Raw genomic sequence first — 22,763 nt, forward strand, 5'->3', positions numbered from 1 at the left:
ATTATTAACCTTATAAAAGGGTTGGAAGGAACTAGCTAGGCCCCCTTTCTGCCCTTACATCCTTTCCACCATGTGAGCACACAGCTATTAGTCCCCTCTGGAGGAGGCAGCAACAAGGCATCACCTATGGAAGCAGGGAGACTGGGCCCTCACCAGACACTGAACCTGTGGGTGCCTTGATCATGTACTTCCAACCTCCAGAACAGTGAGAAATGAATTTCTATTCTTTATATGTTACCCAGTCTCAGTTACTTTGTTATAGAAGCATGAACAGACTCAGCCTTAAATAGCAAAGCAACCATGAAACCTTTTCCTAACAATTAAAAACACATGCTTTATGCCCTCAGCCAACTGGTGTGTTCCTTTGCCTGAAAAATAAACTCAGCTGTGTTTGTTTTCCTTCGTTAACTTTGGTGGCCTTTTAGTAATACTATTATTTGACAATATCTTATATTTGAACAGTGCTTTAGAGTTTACTTAGTTCCCATATAGCAACTTATTTGGGAAGAAATGTGATGCAATCCAACAGGATGGGCTTTTGAACCAAAAATATTCTGGGTCTGTTACTGATTAGCTCTATTTCCTTGGATAAGTCATTGTATCAGTAAAGGTCCCGGTCTCTGCCTACAATTCTTTCTATTCAGGCTTTGTGGGGGTGGCTCTTCATCATTGTAGTAGTTTAAGTATTACCTTCTTAGAGAAGCTTTCTTTACTATCCAATCTAAAAATTACCCTGGTTTAGTCTCTACATAGGACAGACTAAAATTATCTAGTGGACTTATTTATTATATTTATCATTTTTTGCCCCACCAGAATATTAGCTCTGTGAAGTAGGGCTCTTGTATGGCCTGTCTGCTTACCCCTGGCACATCACAGCCTTTCCATAAATATATGTTGCAAGAAAAAGAGAGTGGATAGTGACCAAACACAATGAGTTATTCTCTCTCTTAGGGAAGTATTTAATATGGGGACGCATACTGAAAGGCATTGGAGAGTGATATGGTTTGGCTCTGTGTCCCCACCCAGATCTCATCTCAAATTATAATCCCCACCTGTCAAGGAAAGGACCTGGTGGGAGGTAACTAGATCATGAGGGGGATTTCCTCTATTCTGTTCACGTGATAGTGAGTTCTCAGGAGAGTGGATGGTTTAAAAGTGTTGCACATCCCCCCTTTCTCTCTCCCTCCTGTCACTTTGTGAAGAAGGTGCTTGCTTCTCCTTCACCTTCCACCATGATTGTTAAGTTTGCTGAGGCCTCCCCAGCCATGTGAAACCGTGAGTCAATTAAACCTCTTTTCTTCATAAATTACTCAGCCTCAGGCAGTTCTTTATAGCAGTGTGAGAATGGAGTAATACAGAAAATTGGTACCAGGAATGGGGCACTGCTATAAAAATACCTGAAAATGTGGAACTGACTTTGGAAGTGGGTTACAGGCAAAGGTTGGAACAGTTTGGAGGGCTCAGAATACAGGAAGATGTGGGAAAATTTGGAACTTCCGAGAGACTCGTTGAATGGTTTTGACCAAAATGCTGATAGTGATATGGACAATGAAGTCCAGGCTGAGGTGGTCTCAGATGGAGATAAGGAACTCACTGGGAGCTGGAGCAAAAGTCACTCTTGCTATGCTTTAGCAAACAGACTGGTGGCATTTTGCCCCTGTCCTAGAGATCTGTGAAGCTATGAACCTGAGAAGGATTATTTAAGGTATCTAGCAGAAGAAATTTCTAAGCAGCAAACCACTGAAGATGTGATCTGGCTGTTTATGAAAGTGTACAGTCATACACGTTCACAAAGAGAGGATCTGAAATTGGAACTTATGTTTAAAAGGGAAGCAGAGCATAAAAGTTTGGAAAATTTGTGCCTGACTATGTGGTAGAAAAGAAAAGCTCATCTCCTGGGGAGAAATTCAAGCTGCCAGCTGCAAAAATTGAATGAGTAAAGAAGAACCAAATGTTAATTGCCAAGACAATGCAGAAAATGTCTCCAGGGCATTTCAGAGACCTTCAAGGCAGCCCCTCCCATCACAGGCCCAGAGGCCTAGGAGGGAAAAATGGTTTCTTGGGCTGGGACCAGGGCCCCACTACTCTGTGCAGGCTTGGAACATGGCATCCTGCATCCAGCCACAGTTGGGGGATGCAGGGTGCCGTGCCCCTTTTAGCCACAACTACAGCTCCACTTGTGGCTAAAAGGGGCCAAAGTACAGCTTGGGCTGTTGCTTCAGTGTGTGCAGCCCCATGCCTTGGTGGCTTCCACGAGGTGTGGGGCCTGCAGGTGTGCAGAAGGCAAGAGTTAAAGTTTGAGAATCCTCCACCTAGATTTCAGAGGATGTAAGGCAACACCTGGATATCCAGGCAGAAGTCTGCTGCAGGGGTGGAGCCCTCATGGATAACCTCTACTAGGGCAGTGCAGAGGGGAAATGTGGAGTGCAAGCTCCCACATGGAGTCCCTACTGGGGCACTACCTAGTGGACCTGTGAGGACAACAATCCTTCAGGCCCCAGAATGGTAGATCCACTGAGAGGTTGCATTGTGCACCTAGAAAAGCTGCAGGAACTCAAGGGCAGCCCATGAAAGCAGTCGCAGGGGCTGTACCCTGCAGAGTCACACAGGCAGAGTTGCCTAAGGCCTTGGGAGCCTACCTCTTGCATCAGCATACTCTGGATGTGAGACATGGAGTCAAAGGAGATTATTTTGGAGTTGAAGATTTAATGACTGCCCTGCTGAATTTCAGACTGGCAGTGGGGCCTGTAGCCCCTCTGTTTTGGCTAGTTTTTCCATCTGGAATGGGAGCATTTACCCAATACTTGAACCCCTATTGTATCTTGGAAGTAACTAACTTGTTTTCTATTTTACAGGCTCCTAAGCAGAAGGTACTTACCTTGTTTGAGAAGAGACTTTGGACTGTGAACTTTTGAGTTAATGTTGGAATGAGTTAAGACTTTGGGGGACTGTTGAGGAGGAATAATTGTATTTTGCGATTTGAAAAGGACATGAAATTGGAGAGGGGTCAGGGCAGAATGATATGATTTGGCCCTGTGTCCCCACCCAAATCTTATCTCAAGTTGTAATCCCCAGGTGTCAAGGGAGGGACCTGCTGGGAGGTGAATGAATCCTGGAGGTGAATTTCCCCCATGCTGTTCCCATGATATTGAATCTCATGAGATCTTATGGTTTAAGTGTTTGGGACTTCCCTCACTGGATTTCTCTCTCCTACTGCCTTGTGAAAAAGGTACTTGCTTCTCCTTTGCCTTCCACCATGATTGTAAGTTTTCTGAGGCCTCCCCCAGCCATATAGAACTGTGAATAAATTAAACCTCTTTTCTTCATAAATTATCCAGTCTCATGTAGTTTTTTTTTTTTAATTTTTATTTTTTGAGACAGTATCTTGCTCTGTCACCCAGGTTGGAATGCAATGGCATGATTTCGGCTCACTGCAACCTCCACCTCCCAGGTTCAAGCAATTCTCCCCTCTCAGCCTCCCAAGTAGCTGGGATTACAGGCATGCATCACCAGGCCCAACTAATTTCTGTATTTTTGGTAGAGACAGGGTTTCACCATGTTGGTCAGGCTGGTCTTGAATCCTGACCTCAGGTGATCCACTTTGCCTTGGCCTCCCAAAGTGCTGGGATTATAGGTGTGAGCCACCCTGCCTGGCCTCAGGTAGTTCTTTTCTTTTTTTTTTTTTTGACAGAGTTTCACTCCTGTTGTCCAGTCCAGGCTGTAGTGCCATGGCACGATCTTGGCTCACCGCAACTTCCACCTCCCAGGTTCAAGTGATTCTCCTGCCTCAGCCTCTTGAGTAGCTGGGATTACAGGTATGTGCCACCACACTCAGCTATTTTTGTATTTTTAGTAGAGATGGGGTTTCTCCATGTTAGTCAAGCTGATCTCCAACTCCTGATCTCAGGTGATCCATCTGCTGTGGCCTCCCAAAGTGCTGGGATTACAGGCGTGAGCCACCGCACCCGGCCTAGGTAGTTCCTTATAGTAGTGTGAGAATGGACTAATACAGAGAGTAAAAGATGATAGCTTGTGGGCGATGATAAGACAACTGGGTCACTAGAGCTGTTGTGTCATCACAGCTGCTGTTATGCCTAAAATATGATGATCCATTGTCCAGTTTTCCATAAGGTTCAATAGGTCTCAGTCTTTGAATTGCAAGGGAACTAGAGAGACTATAAATTCCAGGCTTTCCCTGTGTATCTTACAATAAACCCCATCACTTAAAATCATGTCCTATAGACAAAGGAGAGTTAAGATGTGCCGAAGAGTACTAAGGGCCTAACTACTAGCAGCCTCCTGCAGATTTTGACATTTCTTTTGTCTTCTATTTTATCTTAACATTGTTGACCTAAAAGGAAGAAGCTGAGGCAAAATTAATATAAATAGAGAGTTTATTTGGGACAAGCTTGAGGGTTGCCACTCAGTAACATAGATTCTAGTTGCCCTGAATACACATTCTGAGTAGCAGCAGTAACAAGTGGATTTTTTTTTTTTTTTTGAGACAGTTTCACTCTTGTCACCCAGGCTGGAATCCAATGGTGTGATCTCGGCTCACTGCAACCTCTGCCTCCCAGGTTCAAGTGATTCTTCTGCCTCAACCTCCCAAGCAACTGGGATTACAGGCACCTATCACCATGCCCAGCTAATTTTTGTATTTTTAGTAGAGATGGGGTTTCGCCTGTTGGCCAGGCTGATCTGAAACTCCTGACCTCAGGTGATGCACCCACCTCACCCTTCCAAAGTGCTGGGATTACAGGTGTGAGCCACCGCATCTAGTCCTCAGTTTTAACTGCATAAGATTTCCATAACCTTTAAACATTTTTCTATTAAAGAGCAGATTAATGCTCCAAGAAAACCCTGTTACTCTGAAACAGGGGTCCCACATCAGTGTGCTTTAAATATCAATGCTTAATTTTTAGAAAAAGTCAATAATCTCCTTCTAATTTTAGCCAACTGTATCACATACAAAATTCTTTTCATGACATTAATCTTCCACAAACATTTTACAACTTGCTTATACCTTCAGTTTTGTCCTATACTTCATTTTTTTAATATTGGTATTCTACTTAGGACAAAGATTTACTATCCTCTTATCATTCTGACCAAAGTCCTCTCTTAGGTAAAGGAAAAAAATTACCCTTTTCAACTTTCTTTACATCTTCTTTATATGTTTCTGGCCTAGTAGTTTTAGTTACATATATTAACCACAATGTTAACTCTTAGTAACCCTAATTTTCAGTGAAAAACCTAAGAAGTAAGCGATTTTAATTATGTACCAGAGCTCAGAACAAATGACAGTGCTATGGAGACAATGCCTGGAGGATCCAACTCCTTGCAGTATACCCAAGAGGCATAGTTCAACTAGGGATGATGGGGCCCAGGCACTGTCCCCAGGGCCACTTGTCTAGTACTCAGAATCTAAAGGCTGAAATCCAAAGATATAAGCTCACAGACAAATTAAGCAAATATCAAAAAATAACATAAAAGCAATGGCCTTAACGACCTTAAAACATTTAGCAGAGACAGTATAAACCAGTCTGACCAACATATCTAGGCAAACATGTCTGAATTAAAATTTGAAGATGTTTCTATTTTACTTCACTAATAATTTAAAATGGAAATCCATCTTAATTTAAACCCAAGATTACTAAAGTCAAGGGACCGTGAAAAGCATTTGGGTTGGTTATATTATTTATAAGCACTTTTTCTATAAGTCAATGGTACCATGTAGGCAATATATAAACAGACATGTATACATGTACACATAAATCACCCAGACACAGATAATGACTTTATAGCTTTAATTTAAAAATTTTAGCCACATTGAAACTGCTGGTGAACTGAGGTAAGAAAAACAAAACAAAACCAAGCAGAGAAAAAAAATTTTAGTCATGAGACTGGTAAAACTCACTAGTTTAAAAGGACAGTTAGATTCAAACTGTACCTTTGTAAATGGAAAAGTTTAAAGTTCAAAGGAAAAAAAGTTTTCTTGACTCTGGAAGAGGCTTGTACTGAGTTTTAGAGAAAATGGGGTAGTAAATTTATATCTCAAAGCACAAAGAGAAAGAATTTAAGCCTTTTCAAGGAGGAGTTTGGGTATGTTGGAGGAAAATTAAAAATGGATGCCAAGGTAACACGAAATCACAGGAATCTATCATTGGATTTTATAAGGAGACCTATTTCACTTAGATAAGTAGCTTTTAATGTAGTCTGTTTTCCAGTTGGATCACTGAGCTCAGGGCAGAGCCCATTAAGGAACAGGGTCAACAAAACATTTAGAGTTTTTAGAACCTAATAATTTAAATATGTGAAAAGCAGGTGCAATTGAAGGCAGAGCATCTAGATCTTTAAAAATTAAGCATTCCATTTTTAGGCTGAATCCTGGGTCCCCCAAAAGAGGGGAAATACCATGGGACTGGGCCATGCAACACTTCCATGGTGTACTTCAATACAAAAACATTTCTCTAAGTATTTAAACCATGCCTTTCTTATCTTAACGAGCAAAGAAACCAGTAACTCCCTGTAGTAATAATAATAACCATTCACTGTAAACAACTTCTGTCAGCCAACTCCAATATTGTAATTCTCATCAGTAACTTGCCAGCCATCACACACACAAAGGTTAAGTGTTCTCTAACAGAACAGAATAATATCCAGTACGCCTAAAAGCCAAAGGGATCAGGTGACATGACACAAAAGAGAGCAGAGTTGTGTGCTGGAAACTGTCATGAAATCTCTCCATGACTCTTCAGACTCCACAGGAAGACAGAAGAACCCGGAAAGGGAGTGAGAGGCATCTTTTTCTGTCTTCCTTAAGGGGTCTGAGTCATTAGAAGTCTCCTCTAGATCCTTTCATGTGGTACTGAAGACAGCAGAGAGGTGGGACGAGGTTGAGTCTTATTTTTGTTTGTTTGTTTGTTTTTGAAACAAAGCCTTGCTCTGTTGCCCAGGCTGGAGTGCAGTGGTGCAATCTTGGCTCACTACAAGCTTCGCCTCCCAGGTTCACTGCCATTATCCTGTCTCACCTCCTGAGTAGCTGGGACTACAGGCACCCACCACCACGCCCAGCTAATTTTTTTGTATTTTTAGTAGAGACCAGGTTTCACTGTGTTAGCCAGGATGGTATCGATCTCCTGACATCATGATCCGCCTGCCTCGGCCTCCCAAAGTGCTGGGATTATAGGCATGAATCACCATGTCCGGCCCTGGTTTGTTCGTTTTGAGAGAGAGAGTCTCTCTGTTCTGTGATACTGAAAGAAAAATTAAAAAATAGAAACAGGGTCTCACTCTGTCACACAAGTGGGAGTGCAGTGTGGCATGATTACAGTTCATGTAGTCTTGACACATTCTGGGCTTAAATGATCCTCCCACCTCAGCTTCCTAAGCAGCTGGGACTACAGGCACGCACCACCATGCCCAGCTAAGTTTTGTTTTTACTTTTTGTAGAGACAGGGACTCATTACATTGCCCACGCTGGACTCAAGCAACCTTCCACTGTGGCCTCCCGAAGTGGGCTGGGATTACAGGCAGGAGCCACCACGCCTGCGAATCTGTTTTTAATGAAGCTGGCTTTTGACTATGGAGTTCTTAAAAACTTTTCGAGGAGGGGCCAAGATGGCCAAATAGAAACAGCTCCGGTCTGCAGTTCCCAGCAAGACCAACGCAGACGGCAGGTGATTTCTGCATTTCCAACTGAGGTACCCAGTTCATCTCACTGGGACTGGTTAGACAATGGGTGCAACCCACGGAGAGCAAGCAGAAGCAGGGTGGGGCATTGCTTCACCCAGGAAGTGTGAGGAGCGGGGGGACCTCCCTGCCCCAGCTATGGGAAGCCATGAGGGACTGTGCTACTCAGCCTGGGTACTATGCTTTTCCCATGGTTTTTGCAATCCAGAGATCAGGAGATTCCTTCATGAGCCTACACCACCAGGGCCCTGGGTTTCAAGCACAAAACTGAGAGGCTGTTTGGGCAGGCACTGAGCTAGTCGCAGTTTTTTTTTTTTCGTACCACAGTGGTGCCTGGAACCCCAGCGACACAGAACCGTTCACTCCCCTGGAAAGGGGGCTGAAGCCAGGAAGTCAAGTGGTCTTGCTAAGTGGATCCCACTCCCACGGAGCCCAGCAAGCTAAGAACCACTGGCTTGAAATTCTCACTGCCAGCACAGCAGTCTGAAGTCGACCTGGGATGATTGAGTTTGGTGGAGGGAGGGGCATCTGCCATTACTGAGGCTTTAGTAGGCAGTTTTCCCCTGACAGTGCTAAGGAGACTGGGAGGTTTGGACTGGGCAGAATTCACCACAGCGTGGCAAAGCGGTTGTGGCCAGACTGCTTCTCTAGATTCTTCCTCACTGGGCAGGGCATCTCTGAAGGAAAGGTAACAGCCCCAGTCAGGGGCTTACAGATAAAGCTCTCATCTCCATGGGACAGAGCACTGGATTGTCCCCAGAGCACTGGGGAGGGGCAGTTGTGGGCACAGCTTCAGCAGACTTAAGCTTTCCTGCCTGCTGGCTCTGAAGAGAGCAGCTGCTCCTGACAAAAGATATTTTCCCAACACAGTGTACCAGCTCTGCTAACAGATGAAGTGCCTACTCAGGTGGGTCCCTCACCCCCAAGCCTCCTGACTGGGAGAAACCTCCCAACAGGGGTTTACAGACAGCTCCCAACAGGGGTCAACAGATACTTCATATAGGAGAGCTCTGGCTGGCATCAGGCTGGGGCCCCTCTAGGACAAAGCTTACAGAGGAAGGAGCAGGCAGCAATCTTTGCTGTTCTGCAGCCTCCACTGGTGATACCCAGGCAAATAGGGTCTAGAGGTGACCGTTAGCAAACTGCAGCAGACTTGCAGAAGAGGAGACTGTCAGAAGAAAAACTAACAAACAGAAAGCAACAACCACATCAACAAAAAAAGACTCCCACACAAAAACCCCATCCAAATGTCATCTGCTTCAAAGATTAAAGGTAGATAAATCCACGAAGATGAGGAAAAGCCAGCACAAAAACACTGAAAATTCCAAAAACCAGAATGCCTCTTCTCCTCCAAATGATCGCAACTCCTCTCCAGCAAGGACACAAAACTGGATGGAGAATGAGATTAACGAATTGACGGAAGTAGGCTTCAGAAGGTGGGTAATAACAAACACCTCTGAGCTAAAGGAACATGTTCTAACCCAATTCAGGGAAGCTAAGAACCTTGATAAATGGTTACAGGAACTGTTAACTAGAATAACCAGTTTAGAGAGGAACATAAATGACCTGATGGAGCTGAAAAAAACAGCACGAGAATTTGGTGAAGCATACACAAGTATCAATAGTTGAATCAATCAAGTGGAAGAAAGGATATCAGAGATTGAAGGTCACCTTGCTGAACTAAGGTGTAAAGACAAGATTAGAGAAAAAAGAATGAAAAGGAACGAACAAAGCCTCCAAGAAATATGGGGCTATGTGAAAAGACCAAACCTACGATTGATTGGTGTATCTGAAAGTGATGGGGAGAATGGAACCAAGTTGGAAAACACACTTCAGGATATTATCCAGAACTTCCCCAACCTAGCAAGACAGGCCAACATTCAAATTCAGGAAATACAGAGAATACCACTAAGATACTCCTTGAGAAGATCAACCCCAAGACACATAATCATCAGATTTTCCAAGGTTGAAATGAAGGAAAAATGTTAAGGGCAGTCAGAGAGAAAGTTCAGGTAGCCTACAAAGAGAAGCCCATCAGACCAACAGCAGATCTCTCTGCAGAAACCCTACAAGCCAGAAGAGAATGGGGGCCAATATTCAACATTCTTAAAGAAAAGAATTTTCAACCCAGAATCTCATACCCAACCAAACTAAGCTTCTTAAGCAAAGGAGAAATAAAGTCCTTTCCAAAGAAGCAAATGCTGAGGGATTTTGTCACCAGCAGGCCAGTCTTACAAGAGCTCCTGATGGAAGCACTAAATATGGAAAGAAAAAACCGGTACCAGCCACTGCAAAAACACACCAAAATATAAAGACCAGTGACACTATGAAGAAACTGCATCAACTAATGTGCAAAATAACCATCTAGCATCATGATGACAGGATCAAATTCACATATAATAATATTAACCTTAAATGTAAATAGGCTGAACACCCTAATTAAAAGACACAGACTGAATAAAGAGTCAAGACGCTTCAGTGTGCTGTATTTAGGAGACCCATCTCACGTGCAAAGACATATATAGGCTCAAAATAAAGGGACAAAGGAATATTTACCAAGCAAATGGAAAGCAAAAAAAAAAAGCAGGGGATGCAATCCTAGTCTCTGATAAAACAGACTTTAAACCCAAAAAGTTCAAAAAAGACAAGGGCATTACAGAATGGTAAAGGGATCAATGCAACAAGAAGAGTTAACTATCCTAAATATATATGCACTCAATACAGAAGCACGTAGATTCATAAACAAGTTCTTAGAGACCTACAAAGAGACTTAGACTCCCACACAATAATGGGAGACTTTAATACCCCACTGTCAATATTAGACAGATTAACAAGACAGAAAATTAACAAGGATATTCAGGACTTGAACTCAGCTCTGGATCAAGTGGACTTAACAGACATCTATAGAACTCTCCACCCCAAATCAACAAAATATACATTCTTCTCAGCACCACATGGCAGTTATTCTAAAATTGACCGCATAATTGGAAGTAAAACATTTCTCAGCAAATGCAAAATAATGGAAATCATAACAAATAGTCTCTCAGACCACAGTGCAATTAAATTGGAACTCAGGATTAAGAAACTCACTCAAAACTGCACAATTACATGGAAATTGAACAACCTACTCCTGAATGACTCCTGGATAAATAACAAAATTAAGGGAGATAACGAAGTTCTTTGAAACCAATGAGAACAAAAAGACAACATACCAAACTCTGGGACACAGCTAAAGCAGTGTTAAGACAGAAATTTATAGCACCAAATGCCCATATCAGAAAGCTGGAAAGATCTGAAATTGTCACACTAAAATCACAATTAAAAGAACTAGAGAAGCAAGAGCAAACAAATTCAAAAGCTAGCAGAAGGCAAGAAATAACTAAGATCAAAGCAGAACTGAAGGAGATAGAGATACGAAAAACTCTTCAAAAAATCAATGAATTCAGAGTAGTTTTTTGAAAAAATTTAACAAAATATACTACTAGCTAGACTAACAAAGAAGAGAGAAGGATCAAATAGACACAATAAAAAATGATAAAAGGGATATTACCTCTGATCCCACAGAAATACAAATTACCATCAGAGAATACTATAAACACCTCCTCGTAAATAAACTAGAAAATCTAGAAGAAATACATTCCTGGACACACACACCCTCCCAAGACTAAACCAGGAAGAAGTTGAATCCCTGAATAGACCAATAACAGGCTCTGAAATTGAGGCAGTAGTTAATAGCCTACCAACCAAAAAAAGCCCAGGACCAGACGGACTGACAGCCGAATTCTACCAGAGGTACAAAGAGGAGCTGGTACTATTCCTTCTGAAACTATTCCAAACAACAGAAAAAGAGGGACTCCTCCCTAACTCATTTTATGAGGCCAGTGTCCTCCTGATACCAAAACCTGGCAGAGACACAACAAAAAAAGAAAATTTTAGGCCAATAACCCTGATGAACATTGATGTGAAAATCCTCAATAAAATACTGGCAAACCGAATCCAGCAGCACATCAAAAAGCTTATCCACCACGATCAAGATGTCTTCATCCTTGGGATGCAAGGCTGGTTCAACATACATAAATCAATAAATGTAATCCATCACGTAAATAGAACCAGTGACAAAAACCACATGATTATCTCAATAGATGCAGAAAAGGCCTTCGATGAAATTCAACATCTCTTCATGTTGAAAACTCTCAATAAGTTAGGTATTGATAGAACATATCTCAAAATAGTAAGAGCTACTTATGATAAACCCATAGCTAATATCACACTGAATGGGCAAAAGCTGGAGGCATTCCCTTTGAAAACCGGCACAAGACAAGGATGCCCTCTCTCACCACTCCTATTCAACATAGTATTGGAAGTTCTGGCCAGGGCACTCAGGCAAGTGAAAGAAATAAAGGGTATTCAAATAGGAAAAGAGGAAGTCAACTTGTCTCTGTTTGCAGATGACATGATTATATATTTAGAAAACCCATTGTCTCAGCCCCAAAATCACCTTAAGCTGACAGGCAACTTCAGCGAAGTCTCAGGATACAAAATCAATGTGCAAAATTCGCAAGCATTCCTATACACCAATCATAGAGAACAGAGAGACAAATCACGAGTGAACTCCCATTCACAATTGCTACAAAGAGAATAAAATACCTAGGAATACAATTTACAAGGGACGTGAAGGACCTTTTCAAGAACTGCAAACCACTGCTCAAGGAAATGAGAAGACACAAACAAATGGAAAAAAATTCCATGCTCATGGATAGGAAGAATCAATATCATGAAAACGGCCATACTGCCCAAAGTAATTTATAGATTCAATGCTATTCCCATTAAGCTACCATTGAGTTTCTTCGCATAATTATTAAAAACTACTTTAAATTTCATATGGAACCAAAAAAGAGCCTGCATAGACAAGACAATCATAAGCAAAAATAACAAAGTTGGAGGCATCACACTACCTGACCTCAAACTATACTACAAGGCTGCAGTAACCAAAACTCATTATACTGGTACCAAAACAGATACATAGACCAGTGGAACAGAACAGAGACCTCAGAAATAACACCACACATCTACAACCATCTGATCTTTGACAAACCTGACAAAGACAAGCAATGAGGAAAGGATCCCGTGTTTAATAAATGGTGCTGGGAAAACTAGCCATATGCCGAAAACAGAAACTGGACCCCTTCCTTACACCTTATACAAAAATTAACTCAAGATAGATTAAAGACTTAAATGTAAAATCCAAAACCATAAAAACCCTAGAAGAAAACCTAGGCGATACCATTTAGGACATAGGCATGGGCAAAGACTTCATGACTAAAACACCAAAAGCAATTGCAACAAAAGCAAAAACTGACAAATGAGATCTAATTAAACTAAAGAGCTTCTGCATAGCAAAAGAAACTATCACCAGAGTGTACAGGCAACCTACAGAATGAGAGAAAAATTTTGCAATCTACCCATGTGTCAAAGGTCTAATATCCAGAATCTACAAGGAACTTAAACAAATTTTCAAGAAAAAAAAAAACAACCGCATCAAAAAGTGGGCAAAGAATATGAACAGACACTTCCAAAAGAAGAGATTTATGTGGCCAAAAAACATGAAAAAAAGCTCATCATCACTGGTCATTAGAGAAATGCAACTCAAAACCACAGTGAGATGCTATCTCATGCCAGTTACAATGGCAATTATTAAAAAGTCAGCAAACAACAGATGCTGGCAATGCTGTGGAGAAACAGGAAAGCTTTTACACTTGTTGGTGAGAGTGTAAATTAATCCAACCACTGTGATTGTGGAAGACAGTGTGGTGATTCCTCAAGGATCTAGAACCAGAAATACCATTTGACCCAGCAATCCCATTACTGGGTATATACTGAAAGAGTTATAAATCATTCTGGTATAAAGACACACGCAGGCCGGGCGCGGTGGCTCAAGCCTGTAATCCCAGCACTTTGGGAGGCCGAGACGGGCAGATCACGAGGTCAGGAGATCGAGACCATCCTGGCTAATATGGTGAAACCCCGTCTCTACTAAAAATACAAAAAACTAGCCAGGCGAGGTGGTGGGCGCCTGTAGTCCCAGCTACTCGGGAGGCTGAGGCAGGAGAATGGCGTAAACCCGGGAGGCGGAGCTTGCAGTGAGCTGAGATCCGGCCACTGCACTCCAGCCTGGGCGACAAAGCGAGACTCCGTCTCAAAAAAAAAAAAAAAAAAAAAGACACACGCACATGTATGTTTGCTGCAGCACATTACAATAGCAAAGACTTGGAACCATCCCAAATGCCCATCAATGATAGGCTGGATAAAGAAAATGTGGCACATATACACCATGGAATACTATGCAGCCATAAAAAAGAACGAGTTCATGTCCTTTCCAGGGACATGGATGAAGCTGGAAACCATCATTCTCAGCAAATTAACACAGGAACACAAAACCAAACACCACATGTTCTCACTCATAAATGGGAGTTGAACAATGAGAACACATGGACACAGGGAGGGGAACATCACACACCAGGGCCAGTCAGGGAGTGGGGCCAAGAGGAGGGAGAGCATTAGGGCAAATACCTAAAGCACGTAAGGCTTAAAACCTAGATGACAGTTGGCAAGTGTAGCACACAACCATGGCACATGTATACTTATGTAACAAACCTGCACATTCTGCACATGTATCCCAGAATTTAAAGTAAAATTAAAAAAAAAAAAAAGAAAAACTTTTCAAGTCTCTCATTATCAGGTATTAGCCAGCACAAATAGCTGTTATTCCTGGCTTCTGAACTTTAAAAAAAAAAAAAAAAAAAAAAGGTATGCTTCCAAATGACTCACCAAGGTGAACCAGTAAGCCTTAATCAAGGTTATGACTTAACCAAGGATGCATGGGGCATCTCCAAAGGAGGTGCAACACAGTCCTCACAAGACCCAGAATCACCCCAAAGACAGCTCAAAGAAAGGAGTTTAGCCACAAGTGAAGTACAATTCACATTTCTGTCTGGTCATGATTTCTAGGATCTCAGCTTCTCGGCTGGGTACTCATGAAGGTCCAAATGGTCTGTATGTCTTACAAATGGAAAAAGACAGGAAATCAAAAGTTGTCCATGAAAGGGATAAGGATCAATTACAAATGGTATCCCAAAAGGTCAAGAATCATACAATACTTTAAAACAAATGAGATTAGCTCCCTGGCCAGGAATTGAACTCAGGCTACAGTGGTGAAAGCACCAAATCCTAGCCATTTTACCACGGGGTGGAGTGTTTTCTTTGCTTTTGTTTTTGTTTGTGTATTTGTTTTTTGGTAAATCTTGCAGGGAATCCAAAGCAGGCAGTTTAAGCATTTAAGGATTTTATCTTGTTTCCGTCTGATCTCATCTGGAATGCTGCTTAGCTAATTCCCTGAATGTTAGCATTTTAAAGACATGATAAGATTTAAAGGGTACTGTCTGATAGTGGGTCAATAAATCAGTGTGTATTAGTTCATTCTCATACTGCTATAAAGAACTACCCAAGACTGCGTAATTTATAAATAAAAGAGGTTTAATTGACTCACAGTTCTGCATGGCTGGGGAGGCCTCAGGAAACTTACAATCATGGTGGAAGGTGAAGGAGAAGCAAGCACCTTCTTCACAAGGCAGCAAGAGAGAGAAAGCCAGAAAGGGAACTGCCAAACACTTTTAAACCATCAGATCTCGTGAGAACTCCCTCACTATCATGAGAACAGCATGGGGGAAACCGCCTCCATGATCCAATCACCTCCCACCAGGCTTCTCCCCCAACACATGGGGATTACAAATCGAGATATTTGGTTGGAAACACAGAGCCAGACCATATCATAGTGTCATTCACTAGACCTGGTTAGAAAAAATTCTGATGGATCTGCATTTTTATAGTCTCAGCAGTCTTATTCCTGTTCTGTTGTTGTTCTACTTGTTCCTTCTGCTCTAAATTTAAATTCATTTCCCCTGAGAGAAGGAAATGTGTACATTGTGAAATTTTAAAAAATCTCTGCCTAAGAAATGTATGGAGGCCAAGGGAAGAAGCAGAAAGGGATGAGTTCAGATCACAGAGCTGGAAGGAAAACGAAGATCTGGAGGTGAAAGGGAGAAAGACTCCAAAGTCTTTTTAAATAGTTTCAAATATCCCTTTGTTTACCTCTTGAATGAAGGTGATTTTTTCTTTCAGGATTTCTTTTAGAAGTTTTTAGGTGCCAGTGGAAGTAAGTCTCATATTTACATGTCTGGTTCTAAAACCAGCTCTTTCCAATGGTGTATACAAATAAATTACTTTAGGTATATCAAAAGATGCCCATTTTTGGTCATTGTTGCCTATGATCATTCCAGGTTAGATGGGTCTACTTTCCCAGACACTACAAGAGAGTACCCCATAAATCGTATATGTAATTCCAGCAGGTATTTCTAAAAAGAGTGTTCAGGTTTTGAACCCTCTTATTATTGATTTCTCATAATTCAGGAACTTTTCAAAAGTGACCAAAGCCAGGAATGTGTTTAGGATCAAACTGGCATGTCTTGGATTGTCTCTAATTGTCAGATGGCAGCAGAGTCCTTAAGGATGAGGACAATTGGATTGTCTCTAATTGTCAGATGGCAACAGAGTCCTCAAGGTATGGGGGACCAGACCCTCATATTACGTCCATCTGGAAGAGCAAAAGAGGTATACATTTCAGTTAGGAACTAACAGGAATTGGTTAAAATTAAAGACTAATTCAGAATTTTCAAGCGATAGTAAACAACTGCTATCTCAAAGGCATACAATATAAAATGAAACCACTGGTGCCTAACTGCCAGTTCTTTCACTCAAACCTGTGCTGTGAGACAGAGGTGGAAAAACCTTGACCCAAACCCCTGGTTCTGAAGCAGAGGCAGAAAAACCATGACCTGCACCTCTGCTGTAAGACAGAGCGGGGGAAAAGGCAGAGCTCTTTACCCGGATCTTCTGTCCAAAGACAGAGACCGAAGCCCTCACACTTAAAGGAAAGAAAGGGTTTGAAAAACAGCCCAAATAAAGTCTAGGCCTTCAACCTAAGAGTGGGAGGTCCACATTCAGGAGAACTCGCCTGAAACACCTGACGAGACTTCTGAAGGTGGAGAGTTCACACTGGTACCAAGCGCTGCTTTCAGAGAGAAACACCAGGTGTGTGGGGGAATCACTCCGTATCCTGCTGACTTACTCTAGATGTTTGACCTAAAAGGAAGAAGTTGAGGCAAAATTAATATAAGTTGGGAGTTTATTTGGGCCAAGCTTGATGACCGCAACTCGGGAACATAGATTCAAGTTGCCTTGAACATATGCTCTGAGTAGCAGCAGTTGCAAGTGGATTTTTAAAGGGAAAGATGAGGCAGTTCCTGAGTTATTTACCAAGAATTTACATTAAAATAAAACAAGATAGTGATTGGCTACACATTATGAAACTATAGGATGTGGGTTATAATGTCTGGTGCAGCATTAATCAGTAGGTTAATGTTTAGCTTCTGTGGCAATAGTAAGCAGTTTCAAGAGACAAATACACAGCTTAAAAGTGGGGGAGAAGGACAGGATCGCTGTTTCACTTTAATGCCTCTCTGGGCCTCATAATTTAAAAGGATTTGCATTCCTCAGATAAAGTTCTTTTCTTAACATTTAAAAAAATTTCGGCTCAGTATCATAATATAACTATCTGTATTTATGTTAACACAGGAATGCTTTAAATTATTTTGCCATTTATAAAATTTGTGATGCAGGAAAGCCACACTATCCTGTGTCTTTACCTTCTGAGTAGCAATTATACCTCCGGGATACAGGTTTGTAGTCTGAGAAGTGCTGGCATTTTCTTTTCCTTTGCAACGCAAAAGTCTCTAATTCAAGTTCTCTTTTAGCATTATTCATCCATTCTTTGATAAATATTTACTGAACATCTTCTATTTGCTAGACACATCAACAGGACTGAGGATACAACTGTGAACAAGATATGTATGACTCTTATCTTCATGGGAGCTATCATTTAGAGAGAAAGAAAGAGAAATAAAGAGGAAATGAAAATATATTGTGATGTGTGCAAAGATAAAGAGGGAAACTTAGAGTGCTAAGAGAAATGTAAAAAATGTTACCTATCTTGTGTTAGCTTGCGTAGGAAAAAAAAAATTAAGAAAACGGTCACCTAATCCCAAAGCAGGTGATGAAGAAAGATTTTCGGACAGACGCAGTGGCTCACACCTGTAATCTCAGCACTTTGGGAGGCCGGGCCGAGGCAGGAGGATCGCTTGAGCCCAGGAGTTCAAGACCAGCCTGGGCAACAGAGGGAAACCCTGTGTCTACAAAAAAATCAAAAAAGTAACTTGGTGTGGTGACGTCTGCCTACGGTCCCAGCTACATGGGAGGCTGAGGCAGGATGATCCTTTAAACCCAGGAAGTCAAGGCTGCAGTGAGCCATGTTCATGTGACTGCATTGCATCCTGGGTGACAGAGTCAGAGGGAGACCCCGTCTCAAAAAAAAAGAAAACCAAAAAAATTTCCAGGACCAAATAGTCTACAGGATGAGCTGGAGTTAGCCAGGTAAAGTATGGTAAAGAATATTCCAAGCCTGCCTTAGAGTAAGCCCTGGAGGCTACAGAGAACATGGACTCTATGGGAACAAATTCAGTGTGCTAGTGAGTGGACAGATGTCAAAAGCGCAAAGGAGAAAGATGGGGGGGTGGGGGCGAGGGAAGCTGGAGAGAAAAATCAAGGCAGATTAGGAAGGGCCTCTGTTAAACAGTTTAGAAGGGGGCTGAAAGTCACCAAAAGGATTTAAGCCTAAAAAGAACTAGTTAATATGTCTTTTTTAAAAAGATTGCTCAGGAACTATGTCTGGAAAAGAACAAGGACTTGACTTACATTAAGGTAAGAAGTGGAATTAGAAAATCTGGGGCCCAAAGGAATTCAAGTGAGTTAATTCCTCCCCTTTAAAGTGTCTATTTTCTCCAAAGATAACCACCATATCCTCTCTGGGGCTAACATTCTCTGGCCCTTTCCCATTGTCTCTGGCAGCACCCACCCAAGTCACAAGGGTTACAGCATTCCCTTAAGGAACACATACTTTTCCAACCTGCTGCAGCACACAGAGCACATGTAATTTTTTATTTTACTGTATTTTATTTATTTTTCCAAGACAGAGTTTCACTCTGTTTCCCAGGCTGGAGTGCAGTGGTGTGATCTTGGCTTGCTGCAACTTCCGCCTCCTGGGTTCAAGTGATTCTCATGCATCAGCCTCCCAAGTAGCTGGGATTATAGGTGTATGTCACCACACACAGCTAACTTTCGTATTTTTAGTAAAGACGGGGTTTCACCATGTTGACCACTCTGGTCTTGAACTCCTGACCTCAGGTGATCCGCCTGCCTCGGCCTCCCAAAGTGCTGGGATTACAGGTGTGAGCCACCATGCCTGGCCAAGCACATGTAATTTTAAAGGTGAACATACTTGTGGCCTTTCTCATTTTATTTTATTTTTGTTATTTTAGAGATGGGGGTCTTGCTATGTTGACCAGGCTGGTCTCAAACTCCTGGGCTCAAGTGATCCTCCCACCTGGACCTCCCAAAGTGCTGGGATTACAGGCGTGAGCCACTGTGCCCAGCCTGGCCTTTCTATTTGGCTTTTTGGATCTGATATCCTAGTAGAGCCTATCATTAAATTTCCACCTGTAGAAACAGGAAGTCAGGAAAGGACTTGAGGGAGTTTCGGCAGGTTAATGATTACAACGGGAAGAGAATACAATTATTGAGGTGTTTCGACTCACTTGGTCATTTCCTGAGAAACTCTGCTTGAATTTTTCCACTCTTCAGGTGGAGATTATGACACTGTCCAGGCTTTCAGGAGTCTAACCTCTTAGACAATGAAAGACATACTCTTTGGTAACTGCAGTGGCTAAGCCAAGGAATAAATATGCATAACTACGACAAACAGGTACTTGATGAGAACATTATCTAAAACTGCCAGATATTTAGACCAAGTGCTCCTTTTGTTATAAGAAGCTGGTATGATGTCCATATGGTTTTCAGGGCTGCTGTTGCCTCTAAGAAGAAGGAATATCTTTTTCCTGAACTTCTCTCTCGCTGAACTTTTAGGCTACAATTATGTCAGTTCAAAGTGGGCAGATTTGCCAACTGAAAAAATGATGACACGCAGCTTCCCAACTCGGTCTGTGGGTGAACGTCATTCCCCAGGAAACCAATGCCACAAGATTAGTAGGACGCGGATCACAAGAAATGTTTACAATGCAGGGCATCACAGACTGCAAACCAAACAGGGTAGGAGGACACGGGACCATTTCCTTTTCCTGTCTCCATCTGACTCTGGAAGGCGGGGACAAGACATTTAAAACCAGGACCATTCCAGGAGGACAACACATTAGCTACTGCCCTCCAGCTCCTTTCAGTGTTGTTTCCGTAAAGGACTTACAAACTGGCGAGGGCGGTGGCTTCCAAAAGCGCACAGGCGTGCCTTTTCCAACTTAGTCTTCTTATTTTCCCTTTCTGCTCCATAACTACAACGTGTTTCTGTTCGTAATCATCTTGGCTTGTCCTTACCTCTGCTTGTAAGAAAAGTCTTTTGCGCCATTCCCCTCCAAGCCCCAAGGAAGAGCCTGGAAAAGCGCTTACACCTCAGACCCAGTGTCGCTCGGCCGTCAAAGGAGCGAGCCACGTAGAAAACCGCGAGATAGGACCGTGGCCCCTAGCTGGGCCCGGGTAACGATGCGGGGCAGGGAGCGCAGGCGGCCGGCGGCCCCTTTAAGAGCAGGCCACGCCCCCTCCGCTCCTCCGTTCGCGGCCAGCGGTCGGTGGCGGCCGCTACGGTGCTGACAAGATGGCGGCTGGCGGAGCTGTCGCTGCGGCGCCCGAGTGCCGGCTTCTCCCCTACGCGCTACACAAGTGGAGCTCCTTTTCCTCCACCTACCTTCCCGAGTAAGTGCCGGGGCCTGAGCTCGTGCTGTCCCACTCTTCCGCGTCAGCACTGTTGGGCCAGGGGTGCAATGGAGGGCAGCCGAGCCGAGAGGCCCAGGCGGGGCCTGCTGAGGGGGACGTGCGGCCTCCGGAGTCTTAGTTCAGCTGCTGAAAGCGTTGCTCGGCCCCGCTTGGGAAGGGGTTAGGGTCCTGAGAGCGAGCCCAGGGAGAAGGGGCGAGGTGTGTGGTGGATCCGGGGCGCGCACAGGAGAACCGGAAGCCCAGTTGTTCTGCGCTTGGGATTTGGGGGTTGAGGTTGAGGAGGGCTTAGGGGACTGGCGGCTCTGGGAGGTGGGGCAGGAATCCGAGCTTGCGGGGCCCGGCCCGCTTGCAAACTACCCCGAATGTCTGAGGTCGTCCGAGGTGGTCGGCGTTCGTGGACATGTCGTTCAGTCGATTGCTGCCGGGACAAAGTGTAAAGCCGAGGAGTGCCTATTCCAGAGTGGGGTCATTAAAAGTGATTAGCTCTAGAGTAGTGTTAAAAGTCACGGAAGGCTGGAAAGTTGTGGAATCCATCTGAATCCTAGCAGGCGGGGAGAAGTCGTAGAATTGGCAGACGTTGTCTTTAATGCCTGGAAGTTCTGAAAAAGATAGGGAGTGGGAAGGAGTGACATTACCGAAGAATTTCAGTATTACAGCTCATTAGAAGATGGGTTTTTATGGACACAGACCCGTTTCCCAACCCAGAAACTCAAACATAGAAAAATCTGGCTTTAATGAATTTGATTTTCAACACCGGCTTTGTCTTGATCCCTGATTTAGGTGTTAAAAAAGAGTTCAGTTGCATTGTTAGGGTTTGTTGTTGTTTTTTTTTTTTTCTCTAGCAAGTTCCTTCTGAAATGCTGAAAATACTCTTACATAGTATCTTATTTATCTTTGGCTTATTTTTGAAAGGAGGAGCAAATCTAACTCCAATTTTACGTGCTAGTGGAGAAACTGGCTTAGTAAAGGCTTAAGAGCTGTGCAGATCCTGAAGAAAAATGCTAGTTGTCTCTCTAACCATTTCACAGGACCGAAACGATTTTATGAACAAAACAAATTAATGAATAATATATTTTACTGAATATTTTGCTAAACAAAAAAGTGGCTAGATCTGTGAAGCATACTCAAGTTTTCCATCTATATTTGAGAAATTCTTCGCATTTATCCAAATTTGATTTCACTGGTTATATCAATGAAGAATCTCAAAATGGAGCTGCAACTGGAAGAATCTGTCTTGACTGCCAGCCTCCCATTTTATTCACCAGGTCAAGGGTTGGCATTCAGTAGGATCTGGCCCAATGAAGGGTGCCAAGTGACCTGTGGTTTGATCTGGCCTGTGTAGTCTATTCATGGCCGTATCCCTGATTGATGCTGAAACCCAACTTTCAGTTAGTGAGCCAGGTAAACATTCCAGCCATGTACTTGGAGTTGAAATGTGGCCCTATGTACTTGACCTCTGATATTCTGGGTTATCATGTTCTTGAATCTGAAGTTATTCAGCTTTTTTCTATACTCAGGCTAGGATTATGGACAGTTGGGAATTGGTGTGGCATTGTTTGATCTAATTGTAGAGACATTTTTCTGGTCTTGAATTGGCCTATTTCCAGGATGTCACTCCTTAAATTTTTGGTGTAGGCCTGAGGCTTGGATAATACAAGTACTATTTGCGTTATCTGTTGTACAGACATTTTAAGAAAGTACATTTCAAGCAGGAAATGATTTAGTGGGATGGCAACTTTAATCTGACTTTGTGTCTTGTTACTCTGGCCCCTGGTTTGCAGTGGGCAGAACACTAGTTTTGGAGTTAGAAAGCAACAATATGAGATTGGAGATATACATTGCTGCAATTTTCTCAAGTACATACATAAAATAGTATTTAATACATATGTAACTTTCATACACTTCCATTTACTATATCTTATTTAATCTCTATGACATGTTGGAGAATATTGTGTCTGCTGGGTTGGTGTGTGTCATGCCTAAATTATAAAACTCTTGGCTCTGAACTTCTATTAGCAAGCAAAGATGTTACTCCTCTGTGTGACAGAAGATGTAAGAAAGGGATGGACTTTACTTACCTTTGCCCTAAAATCCTCTCTAGCAGCAATTGCTGTATCTTTATT

The 22,763-nt window shown here is 42.6% G+C and overlaps 1 protein-coding gene and 1 long non-coding RNA gene across 7 annotated transcripts in view; one reads left to right on the forward strand and one right to left on the reverse strand.

Moving 5' to 3' along the window:
* Positions 1-22,763, forward strand: part of MKLN1 (muskelin 1) — a 377,314-nt gene that overhangs the window by 195,266 nt on the left and 159,285 nt on the right. For 4 of the 5 annotated variants that reach the window (XR_012432863.1, XM_074035999.1, XM_005550798.5 and 1 more), the window contains exon 1: positions 20,513-20,619. The exons of the other annotated variant lie outside the window; for it this stretch is intronic. Coding sequence is in view for 2 of the 4 variants with exons in the window: in XM_005550798.5 (XP_005550855.2) it covers positions 20,522-20,619 (98 nt within the window). In the remaining 2 variants the exon portion in view is untranslated. Of the gene's footprint in view, positions 1-20,512; positions 20,620-22,763 lie in introns of those variants that run through there. 5 annotated transcript variants of the gene reach the window in all.
* LOC135969792 (uncharacterized) lies at positions 15,205-20,873 on the reverse strand. Of its 2 annotated transcripts, XR_010585196.2 has the most exons (4): positions 19,455-20,873; positions 17,451-17,676; positions 16,760-16,887; positions 15,205-16,339 (listed from the first exon to the last, which is right to left on the reverse strand). It is a non-coding gene; the product is annotated as an uncharacterized lncRNA (long non-coding RNA). The 2 variants fall into 2 exon arrangements; XR_010585195.2 differs by lacking the exon at positions 17,451-17,676.

The sequence above is a fragment of the Macaca fascicularis genome, chromosome 3 (assembly GCF_037993035.2).
Source record: "Macaca fascicularis isolate 582-1 chromosome 3, T2T-MFA8v1.1".
Lineage (NCBI taxonomy): Eukaryota > Metazoa > Chordata > Mammalia > Primates > Cercopithecidae > Macaca > Macaca fascicularis.